This window comes from Leucopleurus acutus, assembly GCF_964270905.1.
Source record: "Leucopleurus acutus genome assembly, chromosome: 12".
Classification (NCBI taxonomy): domain Eukaryota; kingdom Metazoa; phylum Chordata; class Mammalia; order Artiodactyla; family Delphinidae; genus Leucopleurus; species Leucopleurus acutus.
The window spans coordinates 59,016,741-59,029,879 of record NC_139154.1 but is presented as its reverse complement, the minus strand read 5'-3'; the positions used below and the strand labels follow the sequence as shown (position 1 = coordinate 59,029,879).

Genomic DNA, 13,139 nt, shown 5'->3' with positions numbered 1-13,139 from the left:
AAGGCAAAAAACAAAACAAAAAAAAAACACAGTGTGGCTATAGGCATGCAACTAGAATTGGGACAGAGGAAACATAGGAAGAACAAACAAATTATCTCAACGAATTCTTCTGCTCATGCAGTACTGTGCAGCCATTTCAATTACTCCTCATTTGCAAGCCAATTAAGAAAACACCCCTAAGAGAAGCCTAAGGACTGGGAACCAAATGCAAGACTGGCAACATTTACACTCTGTGAAATGTAAATAGAAAGGAAGGAAGCTTGCTCTGAGCTCACTTTGGCTGAAAGGCAGGGAAGCTCTGTTCTTGCCAACACACACTTGAATCCGAAGTGAACTCCCCTGGCTTCTGGGCAAATCTTTCTGGTGTGTGAACCCTTCAACCTTCTGTCATTCCGAGGCTCTCTTCCACTCACACCTCAAACCCCTGGGAAGCTTCTCAGAAACTTCAAAAGTCACTCACTCAGACGCTGCTTTGGTGGTTGGAATATAAATGCTCAAGAGTCTTGACATCTTCTATGGGGAATCTTTAAAGAAAACTTCAAAGAAACAGCTCTCCTGCTTTGAAAAGTAAGTAATAAATGAAAGTAATAAATGAAAATAATTGCTCCTTTCTCTATGTCTCTGATCTCATCCAGAGGGATGGGTTTATTAAACAGGCCGGAGAGATTGCCAGGGAATACAGCCACAGGCCTTGGTGAGAGCTTGTGTGGTCACCGGGATCACCTAACCTCTTCCAAAAGGCTTACGTAACAATATGTGGACACCGTCACTTGGAAACCAGGCTTGATTTTTGGGTGGGGGTAGGTAGATTATCATTATCCTTTTACAAGTACCAAATCAGGTTTTATAATGAAAGGGAAAAAAGCATTTATTTTTTTTGCTTTTGTTTTTTGCGGTACGCGGGCTTCTCACTGTTGTGGCCTCTCCCGCTGCGGAGCACAGGCTCCGGATACACAGGCTCAGCGGCCATGGCTCACGGGCCCAGCCGCTCCGCGGCATGTGGGATCCTCCTGGACCAGGGCACGAACCCGTGTCCCCGGCATTGGTAGGTGGACTCTCAACCACTGCGCCACCAGGGAAACCCGGAAAAAAGCACTTTTTATTAAATTAAAGTCTGAAGCACTGTTATACTTCTGGTATAGCACCTTCCCTCTTTTACAGACCATCTTTCTCGTGCGTACAATACAGGATAATGATGGAGTTAAAAGGAAAAGTGTAAAAGTTAGCTAGTGCCCACCCTTCCATTTAAAGATAAAGAAATACCATGGAAGGGTTTTAATTTTGTCCTACACCCACGCGTCGAAAAAAATGAAGCAAATGTTCTGAGTCTGCCCTTCAGCTTCATTATCAGTAAAATGGAAGAAGAGTTACCTACCTGTATGGTCAGGCCGCCCCAGACGGTTCTTCTCTTGCTCTTTGTACATTCTCTGCTCAACTCAACCAGTCCCTGCTTCACCTACACCCTTCTCACAGGAATGTGCTCGCCTCCTGACCCTTAGGCCAGAAGGGCTCCACCTGCTAGTTTATTAAAGTGAAACAAATGCCCTCGTGATAGTCTTAACCTGAGGGGCTGTGAGGGACTTGCCTCGGCTGCTGGTTTCCTTGGTAACTGATGAGCCAACCTGACATCAATTCCCCCTATAAATGGGGGAATTCCTCCTTCTCCCCCAGGTAGCAAAGTGCTGCCATGTCCTGCCTGCCGTCTATGGTGGGGTGTCCCTCCAAGACCTTTTGCTTCAGATGTGTAAGATCCCCTATCCAGTAAACAATTGATGTCTCTGTCGCTGTCTCTGGGCTCTTTCTTTGGTGTTGAGGCCGGGCATCCACAAGGCTTGCAGGCCTGCAGGGTGCAGCCCAACACTACCTCATAGAGCTTTTGAGAGGATTAAATGCAATTATACCTGGAAAAAACAGAGCCCAGTTACTGGCACACAGTAAGTGCTAAGTAGATATTAGCTATCAAGGAGATAACTGTAGCTCTGGCCCAGTACAGTGGCTCTAAATCCCAAATGAATATCAGAATTATGAGATTTTTTTTTTGAAAAATACTCAAGCCCAGGCCCAGCTGCAGACATTCTAAGTCAATTGGTCTGGGGTGGGGGGGGGGGCCCAGTTCAGGCACAGGTGAAGATGATTGATCAGGTGATCGGATGTGCAGCCAAGGCTGAAACCCACTGGGGTAGGAGGTCCAAGGATACCGCCAGAGACTGTGAATCCTTATCAGTGGCTAAATACCAGGCAGATGGTAAACACAGACGAAGAGGGAGAGAAGAAAACTCAAAATACTATGGTAAGGTTTTAAAAGAAGCTTGGAAAATGATCTCTATTGTCAAGAGCATGTGTGTGATTGCTACAAATGATAAATAAAAATGACCAACCTAATTGAGACGAAGCAAGTCTCTTAAAAACAAAGAGTTCTCACCTGTCCGAATGGCTAGGGAGACCTACTGCCACGGCTGAAAGACAGGAAAACACACCCAGATTAACAAGGGGGCAGTCATTTAATGCAGAAATCCAGTTAACGTAAAGAGACAGGTCGAACGACAGATATGACTTCCCACAATACTGCATAGCATTACAGGTTAGCTCTTCCAGGGTTGATCTGTTTCTCTTATGATTTTGATTCCAGTACAAAGATGGAGAAGAGACTTCAATTGAAAATAAATAAGGCAACAGAAGAATCTCCCTGTGACAAAAAACATCCACAAATAATGCACAAATGTTTGGTGCTGACACAAGAAGACACCATTAGGACAAGTTCTGAAGGTGCTGCATTAAATTTAACAAGCATGGTACAATGACAAGAAAATTATACTCGCTTTGTCGTGAATCCTTTTGCAAATAGAAATGACTCTCGGGTAATTGTTATGTACAAACTCTCTGAAATAAATGGCAATCATACAAATTTTTCCATTGCGGTTTCCTCTTTTCCTGAACCCAGAAATGTTCCACGGCTCTGCTCCCTACTCCTCGCCGTCAAAGCATAAATAGTCATTAAAGCACTTGAATCCACAGTAGTCTTGTCCTTAGAAAGGATGGAGGTTCTGCATGATTTGACATCAGTCATCCAGAAGGGGCTGGCAGGCAACAGGCTGGAATGTACAAGACCGATTTTGTGCTTGGGATCCTGACTCAGGCTCTGCTCCGTCCCCTTCAAGGTTCGTCCGCACTGTGGACGGGCCACCAAGCAGTGGACTTGAGTATGGACAGTCATACCGTGGAGTCCCTGCCAGACTTTAGATGTGCAATCTTGGTCCGGCTAATAAATGGGTAAGCGATGCAGAGACCTCCAGCTGCCACAATGAAGCCTAAACTGCACCAGGCACAAAAGATAGACCAGCTGTAGCCGTGTTCCACATCATCAGGCAGGCTATAAATGAGCTTCGGGACCCGGTTCAGATCATAGGAGATGCTGGCGGCGTAAGTACAGAGGGAAATGGTGCAAAATATTCCTATAAATAATACAAAGAGAGCAGGGTGATGGGTTACGGTTTTGCCTGCTACAAGGCAAATGCCAGACAGGCCTTCGTGAACATCAGATCAACAGATGAGATGATGAATCCAAATGGATAAAGGATTGACAATTCTTTCAGTTGAGTTACTTCATTCAACAAACATTGGCAAAACCTTTATGTGCCAGACTGTATGCTAGGTTCTGGAGATACAGGAGTGAAAAAGATGGGGAAATGCTGATAACTTGAATTATTCCGAATTATCTCAATTCAATTGGTATGTATACATGAATTTTTTTTTATTCTTAAAAACAACGTAGTAGAAATTTTAATTATTTTTAAGGAAAAAAATAATCACTCAAACCTAATACAAACCATTTTCATTTCCCTTTGTTCTACACCTGAGTTGACACAGTTTTAGATAGTTGCAATCATCATACCAAGTCTTTCTTTTTCAATTACCATTATCATTAGTATTTATTATGTTGCCTGATAATATCTTAAATGAATTTTTACAAGTTTTTTTTAAGGCACAGAGCCTGGCACATTCTAGGGCCTCAAAAATCACTTTTTTTTTTATAATGAATGGATAAAAAGATTTTAAATAATATAAATTAAATCCAGGATGTTGGAATTGTCGTAAAATAGCTGACATCATATATAGGGGATCTATAATTCAACCACTCAGAATGCAGGTAATTTAGGTAGCCTAAGGAAAATGAACAGACCCCAAATTTTACTTTTTTATACCAACACGTTATATATAATTGTCCTTTCAGAACGCTAAAATCAGCATTCTGATAAAAATGCTTCAAAAGCCCAAAACACAGGATTTTTACTACTCAAGGATGTAGATGCTTCTATTTCATCACAGTGGACCCCCAAGGCTGCTCCTTTTGGGCGGGGGCATGGGATCACAGTGAGGCAGTTGCTGAGCTGAACGTGGGTAATCAATACAAAAACTGGCACCCAGTCAAGTACCAGAATGTTCCATTCGGTTCCGAGTTCTACACATGTCTTTTTCATACTTTGGTTCATCCCTGTGTACAATGGAGGTTACAGCCATTTGCTGAAAAATTGCTTTGGTAGCCTTAGGGACCTATGCAGCATCTCCATAGGAAACAGAGACACAGAATTGGGAACTGAAAGGAGACGGCTAAAAGTAACAGATCTCCACACCCCTTTTTAATAGAGCTTTGGGGATCAGAAACACTAGCAGAAAAACAAACTCAGAGCAGGCAGCAACTGGGAGGAAATAAAGATCACCATAATGTCATTTATTTTTCCTTAACGTCATTTTTAAGTGCTAGAATTCTGCCTGCACTCAAATCACATAAGAACACATTGCCTGAACCCTTTTCCAAGTGTGCATTTAGAAATGTTTTAAATTAAAAGGACACTTGTTCTGAGGTGATTTGATCTCTCCTACTTTTTGCCTAATTCTACTTTTAGACTCTAAAGTGATTCTGTTTTTCTAAACAGGATAAAATCTTGTTTTCTTGCTCCAAATTGTTATGGTAAACACATCATGTTTTGAGTTCTCCAAAGGACGATCATGATGGAAATAATTCTTTCATGAAGGAATGGCACAGTCAAAAACAGAATACTCTGCTTTTTTCAAACCTTGTGAACAGCAAATGTTCTTACATCTACATGAATGCTTCCACTGGCCAAAACAAAGACGGTGTTTATATATAACAAGGTCCTTCTAATGAATGCTGGTAGTAAGGCAGTTAGAAAAATGTGATCTCTGGAGTATCAAGAGGTAAAACAGAAACAGAATAACCTGTTCACAGGAAAAACAACTCTTCTGCATTTAACTGTCTGCACACAGCTGAATACCTGAAAGTGAAGCTGTTTACAAGTAACATCGTTTTAATGACCTGTGAAAGCTTGAATTCAAACTAGGACTCTTAAGCATACTTTCGTGTCCAAATGCATTGGGCTGGGATGCAGGGAATATGTATTCTGGTCCCCAGCTCTACATCTAATCACTGTGTGACCTTGAAATTACCTAATCTCTCTGAGCTTCATCTAGGGGGAAAAAAAATGGGGGATTTGGTTCCTCAAGTCCCTTGCAGTGGCAAATTTCTGTGACTCTGCTATTCCGTAATATGGCATTGAGCGAGGACATTTCCCAAAATTTCCTAGTAAATCTAGTACTTGGTATTATGCAGCTAAATAAAAACTTGAATGTCATGGATTTTTCTTTCTGCACATACTCTTTGATTTTATACTAAACATTGATTTTATTAGCACCTCTCCCCTGCCAACTCCATAAAATTGCTTTTGGTGAAATGAATTTTAGCATAACAACACCAGTTCATACTGAATAGAAAAAGATAAGAAAAACCTAACCTGAGGATTTAACCTCAGGATGAGTAGTTGTGCTTTCCCAGGGCACTTAGTTTGTGCTTACCTCATGGATACTGTGAATGATGTCACTAATAGAATGTCTTTTTTTGACCGAGTTGCCAGAGAGCTGAAACTCCCCTAAAGCTAAATTAGTGGCCCCCCAGGGGCAAAAACTGGGGACTTCATGGCATGCTTTTTGGCTACTAATCTCACCCTTGGATTCATCTTGCCCTACAAACCTGATTGCTCCTTTGTCTTATTTGTATCCCTTATTTGTATTTATTTTATCTTGAAATATTATATACATCTCTGTGCCACTTAAGTTATTTTAGGATTAGGGCATCGCCAAACCTTGATGAAAACCTGCTTTATTTCCTTCTGCCTTTACTCACTCAGCTGAGATGGAGGGGTGGAGGAGGTTACGTGAGCCCATAAATATGCCTGATGTCTGCCCCTCCCCTTCCCACAAATGTCCCCAGAGACTGCTCTCCAAGGATATTTTTTCTCCCTCCAAGATGCTCCTGAAGTAGTTCTGAGTGAGAGAAAAGCAAAGATGAACCAAAGAGCATATCTAAGAATTTCCCCTTTTTGGACCCTCACATATCTAAGGAAGTTTGCAAATGCATAGCTGCCATAGCTGTTATCTGTGGGATGGGCAGGACTGTTTGATTATTACAGAGAAATGTAGGGAGAGGAGACAAAGCAGTGTTTCCAATGTAGGCAACTAGCTTTTGTAAAAGAGGCCTAACCCATTCAAGATATCTTAATAAGGGGAAAGAAAAACCCTTCTAACTTTGAAGACACTAAGGAAAAGTGTTTAAAGGATGAAGACATCTTTGTTGTAGCTAGATTAGTAGTCATAGGTCAGTTTTGATCCTGCGGAATTCTATTTTAGTTCCACATGCATGTCTTACAGTCCTCATGTGTATTAGTTTGCTCGGGCTGCCTTAACAAAGTAGCAGCAGACTGGATGGCTGAAACAACAGAAATTTACTTTATCACAATTCTGGAGACTAAAACTCTGAGATCAAGGTCCCAGCAGGGCTGGTCTCTTCCAAGGCCTCCCTCTTTAGCTTAAAGATGCTGGTCTTCTCCCTGTGCCTTCAGTCTTCCCTCTGTAACTATCTGTGCCCAAGTTTCCTCTTCTTTATGAGGACACCAATCGTACTGGATTATGGCCCTACCCTAATGACCTTATTTAGTTAGTTTAATCACCTCTTTAAAGACCCTGTCTCCAAATACAGTCACATTCTGAGGTTCTCGGGGTTAGAACGACAACATATGAATGGCAGGGCTGCAGGGCGGGCACACAATTCAGCCGATAACATTGTGTGTGTGCGCGCGCGCGCGCGCGCGCATGCGTGTGTGCGTGTGTGTGTGTGTGTGTGTGTGTGTGTGTGAGAGAGAGAGAGAGAGAGAGAGAGAGAGTTTGTGTGTATGGTCAATGTATGAAGTATATTTCCATCCCTTTTACAGGCCTAAGCAAGATTTTACTATTTTAAGTGTTATTTAATCAGTCATTCAAGAATTATTTATAAGCATCTACTATGTTCCAGACCCAGTTCTGATTATGTTAGAGGTAGTTAAGTTGAATGAGTTCTTGATGGTCACAGCCATCATTGCTTTGACGCTGATGTGATCAGGAACCCCAAGTGTTCTTTCCACTCACTTTCCAGCATGCATGTCAGGGAAAAGGAGTAGAGACCCCTGGACTTCCTGTAAGTTCCACATGGAGCCTAATAGCACTGAGGACACGGAGTGCGCAAAACCTGCTTAAGAAAACTGAGTTCTGCAATACGGTGAGTTCTACACACCTAAGAATCAGTTCATCCTAAATCACCTCCTGTAGGATTTACCTAGATGGCAAGTTATTTCCGAAAATGTTGCTTTCTTGTCAGTAGCAATCTAGTTAATGCAAGATATGGGATGAGGGCATGGAAAGATAAGGTGCCAGCCTTGCATTTCAAAAGTTCAAAATCTAATGGTCATTCCTGAAAAGCCACGAGGAGAGAGGTCACCTCTCCTCCCTTCTTCTTCTCTTAGACATTTCCTTCCCTTTCCCTTCTCCCCTGACCAGCCAGGAGTTCCCTTGGGCTACCACCACTGATACTCTTCAGCCCAGCTGGTGGCGCCAGGGGAGAGGGGTTTATAAGTCCCAAACTCAGTCCTGGCTACCGCTGGTAGCATCTTCAAAAGGGTGAGTAACTACTTGTTCTGAAGAGCGCTGTACGCAGCGACTTTTCTTATAAAATATTAAAAGGTGTTCCGCCAAAGTTCTTCATTAGAAGATACAGTGATATCACAGAATTACAAGACCGGAAAGGATATTTTTGGATCAGAAGAGAAATAAATGTATGCTGCCATCCCAGATCATCAACCTAATTTCCTTCCCTAAACTTCATGGTGCCTATGGCCAGCTGGTATGGTGTAGTTAGGGTAACGGCCCACTCTTTCGACCATCCTCTTTTGATGTGCTTGAAAGGCGGAAAGGAGTGGAAGTTGCTTCACCCTGGTTAGCCTGCTTGATAAACATAGCTGCAACACCCACAGACATAAACATTGATTTTTTTTTTTTTTTTTCACTCCTTCAAAGGACGGCCTGCCCATCATTCTGGCCTCTTTGCAATTCCAGAAAAAAAACCGCCTCAAGCTAATTTTCACACAGATTGCTCAAAAAGCCATTGCTAAGTTGCCTTAACTAAATGACTGGGCAGGACTAATAGAGACAGAAACCACTTTTTAAAAAAATCAAATACAAGACCCACAATCTGCAATTAACTAAATCCGAAAAACATCTGATCTTTTTCCCAAAGATTGCAGCAATCTCACCGACCGGCAAATCTGGCCTGACGTGACATAGGCGATTTAGAGTCCTTATTGATCCCACCTAGTGTGAATATTCATGTGTTTGGCTGCAGAAATGTTAATGTATACTTGATTTCAGACCCTGCTCAGGGTGTTAGATAATATAGAATACATGCACTATATTACCTTTCTAAAATAAAACTTTAAAATCCTGAATTCCAGGGACTTCCCTGGTGGTGCCGTGGTCAAGGGTCCACCTGCCAGTGCAGGGGACCGGGGTTCAAGCCCTGGTCCGGGAAGATCCACGGAACAACTAGGCCTGTGAGCCACAACTACTGAGCCTGCGCTCTAGAGCCCGTGAGCCACAACTACTGAGCCTGTGCTCTAGAGCCCGTGAGCCACAACTACTGAGCCCATGCGCCTAGGGCCCGTGCTCTGCAACAAGAGAAGCCACCGCAATGAGAAGCCCGCACACCACAACGAAGAGTAGCCCCCGCTCACCACAACTAGAGAAAGCCCGCGCTCAACAACAAAGACCCAAGGCAGCCAAAAATAAATAAACTAAAAAAAAAAAAAAAAAAAAATCCTGAATTCCAAAATGCACCTGGTCCCAAGGGCTTCAGATACAGCATTAAGGACCTGTAGTTTCAGATCATAATCAGTGGATACCCTAGAGAATTCAATACACCTACAGAGGAGTCTTTGTTTTAATTTGAATGTATTGAAGCAAAAAAATGGGTGGCCTAGCGTGGGTGTTACCGGTCCCTGAGCTTTGCTGGGGCAGCCTGGGCTGTCTCTTCTTTCTCTACTGACCCGAAGGCCCTGCCTCGTAGGCAGTGGCCACTCAGAGCACAGCCTATGAAGGGGAATGGAGGCCCCCATCAAGGGAAGATCAAGCTTTATCCAATTTTTAAGACTCCCAGTATATTAAAGGGTAATTAAAACCCTACTACAGAGACATAAAAATTGTATTTAAAAATATTTGCATTGAGGGCTTCCCTGGTGCCGCAGTGGTTGAGAGTCCGCCTGCCGATGCAGGGGACACGGGTTCATGCCCTGGTCTGGGAAGATCCCACATGCCGCAGAGCGGCTGGGCCCGTGAGCCATGGCCGCTGAGCCTGCGCGTCCGGAGCCTGTGCTCCGCAACGGGAGAGGCCGCAACAGTGAGAGGCCTGCATGCCGCAAAAGAAAAAAAAAAATATTTGCAATGAATAAATTAACCTTTTAAAATATTTATATTCCTAACAAATGATAATCATCATACTAGCACAACAGCAATCTAATAGAATGCATCATTTAAAGCTGATGGAAACGCTCACTCGTAGTGCAGGAGGCAGTGTGGTCTGGTAAAGGGCAGCCCCTCACCGTTGGATCGTAAGTCTTATTCCCTTATCTCTGGATATGCCTCCGTGACGGTGTGTGTGTAACTTCAGAGGACATGAGGTCAAAAGGCTACATTTGAGGCTCTGTGCCCCTGGCCCTGCTGGAGGACCCCCTGAGAGGCCCCAGGGAATTAGGGATGGGAAGTGACAGTCAGCAGCCCTGCTGCTCCACGTGTGGGTTAATCAAGAGCTGTCAGTATGCAATAAGGCCTAAGGAGAGAGATTGTTTCCAAGTTTCCATTTTAACATCTCAAACTGTCACATCACTGATGATCTTCACTGAAGGTTTGGCTAATAAATTCAGGTAGAGAATGAAGATGCCAGCGCCTTAGAAGAGGCTAAGTTTAGCATCAAAAATCTGCGGGGTGATGCCGACTAAGACTGCTGAAGACACTTCTGCTTCATTAAAATCAATTCTTTTAACCCTATTTGCTCTCATCTCCTGCTGCTACGTGGGAAGGTCCTACAGCTAATTTATCTCATGCAATGGATTAACATAGTTATCTTGGTGTTTACAAAGGAAATGGAAAGGGATTATTTGTAGTAGCGGAAATGGAAAGGGATTATTTGTAGTAGCAAAAATGAAACAAACCTCCCTAAATCCCACAGTAAGGGAATATAACGCGGCAAATCTACTCCATGGAAGAACATGCAGCTATTAAAAGCTATTACAAACCGAACACAGAACAATATAAGGCCACCGGGAATGCTTACGGTATGATGATAAATGGAAGCCCAGAAAACAAAATATTCAATACTTTCCACGTGATGATGGTGGCAAACATTTTTTCTTTCCTTTTTTTCTGTTGTTGTTTTTTTCTTTTAAATTTTTCTTTTGAAATAATTGTAGATTCACATGCAGTTGAAAGAGAGAACACAGTGAGATCCTGTATACCCTTCACCCAATTTCCCCTCATAGTAACGTCTTGCACAACTCTAGTATAATAGCACAACCAGGAAACTTACGATGATACAATCCATCCACCTTATTCCGATTGCACCACTTTTACATGCACTCACTCACTTGTGTGTGTGTGCACTTAGTTCCACGGAATGTCACCACGTGGGCAGATTATGTGGCCACCATCACAGTCCAGACACAGACCATTTCCATCGCAAGGATGCCCTGAGCTACCCTTTGAGAACCACAGCCACTTCTCTCCCTTTTGTTGTTGTCTTTAGTGAGACAAAGACTTGGGCAAGATTTGGTCCAGGATAAGGAAAATATTTTAACAACTAATTTTTCAGATGGTGAGATCTATAAGTGGGTTTTCCCTTTATTCCAAAAAAAAGCAAAAAAAAAAAAAAAAGCCAGTGTTATGTGATAGGTCTGTCCACCCTTCCGGACTGGTCATCAGACTTCAAGTTTATAAGTTTAGGGTGTTTTGGGGTTGCAATGGGTTTTTGCTACTATGGCTATTGTTCCGCTTGTTTTGTTTTTAACAGTTGCACAGGGGCTTTTGATGATAAATCCTGCTGAGCCCCGAGCCAGTCTGGCCCAGAGTTACACAGATGGCTCAGGAATGAGGGCTGAGCAGGGGAAGGTGGGGCTGGCTTTGGAAACTCAGCTCCTAGCTCTCCTCTGAACCAATGCAAGACTGAACTCCCATCCTCCTTTCATTTAAAACCAAACCAGCCCCTCTGCCTCCCAAGAAACGCTCACTGAGCCTGACTTTATGGTCCTGCGATTTATTTTCATGCCAACAATTGTTTGATATCTAAGAGCATCCTAAATTATTCATGCATTACCCACATTACACGGGTCCTTTAAAAATTACTACTACTGAGGCTTTTGTCTGGCCCTCAGCTCCTTTCATTTTCCTGAGGATGCTCCGTGGGGCCTTTCCAGGGCTGGGGGGTCGTGAATACTTCTTTGATGTATATGAGGACAAGAGTTAGAAAAATGGGGGCCCAACTAATAAAGGAAGGGAAGAAAATGGGGGGAGATATTTCATGACCATTAAGCTTAAAGAAATCCCCTGGACAGCACAGGCCTCTATGATTCTTTGACACCCTCACCTGTTCATTCTACACCCTGAATTTTTTTTTAAAATATTTATTCATTTATTTATTTGGCTGTGCTGGGTCTTCGCTGCTGCACGCAGGCTCTTAGTTGCGGCATGTGGGATCTAGTTCCCTGACCAGAGATCGAACCTGGACCCCCTGCATTGGGAGCGTGGAGTCTTAACCGCTGGACCATCAGGGAAGTCCCTACACTTTGGATTTTAATGAATCCTTTAGGCAGACATCCTCCCAATGGCTGGTCTTGAAGGTTCAAATCCTCCTCCAAAACCTCAGAAACTAGAATTTTAGCCTCCCTGGGCTACAGTCCTGCAGCCTCTGTGTATTCACCCAAGTCTGGAAAACCTAAGTTGTTTTTCTGCTAAGAATTATTCAAAGGCCAGGTGACTTTTTTTTTTTTTTTAATGCTCTGTCAGGACGCTTACAATGATCATCCGTTATTCCAGGTCACTACTGGTTACAGCACCATCTCATGGGGTCGGAAAGGCGCCGACAGGACTTAGAAAGAAGGAAGGACGTCTGTCTGTGAATTGGGTTACAGGAGCTGACTGGTTGATCAACCAGAAGGCAAAGCACCACCTACCTGTCAGCCCTGAAAGACAGAAAAAGTGGTGCCAGTCACCAAGGGGTGCGGCCGCCTCCAGGGAGCACGGGCCTGAGTGAGTGGCCATGACAGCAAGCAGTGCTAGAAACCCCAGCTGTGGTCGCTTGAGTAACAGAACTCCAGAGAAGCAGGAATAAGCTTATTCAAAATGGCTACACATCTAGAGTACTATTACCCCTGATGCTCAGCGTACTTTGTGAAACTGTTAACTTGACATTCACTAATCACAGACACAATTTTCTGGGAAAAAGCAGGAGGAAAGATTTCTTCCCCGCAGCCACCTTCAGTCAATTTCAGCCATCAACTCAGCTGTTGACTCCTTCTCAGACAAAAATGTTCTTCACCCGACAATCGAAAAGACCATAGTCGTGTCTCCACACACCCCCTTCCAATCTCCTGATTTAACAGCAAGTCACTCCTCGGCGTAAAGCCTTCTGGTGGTTCCCACCACCCTTAGATTAAAATCCAAGCCCCTGCCTGCTTCTCCACCTCATGGGATACTGTCCTCTCCTTCCCTGC

At 43.4% G+C, this 13,139-nt stretch overlaps 1 protein-coding gene across 1 annotated transcript in view; it reads right to left on the bottom strand.

Annotated features, from left to right (window-relative positions):
- Nucleotides 1-3,210: 3,210 nt before the first annotated feature.
- Nucleotides 3,211-13,139, bottom strand: part of TMEM178A (transmembrane protein 178A) — a gene marked incomplete at both ends in the record, with an annotated part of 49,286 nt that continues 39,357 nt past the window's right edge. Inside the window, one exon of the mRNA XM_082852319.1 lies at nt 3,211-3,452. Within this exon, the coding sequence (XP_082708445.1) occupies nt 3,211-3,452 (242 nt within the window). The remainder of the gene's footprint in view (nt 3,453-13,139) is intronic.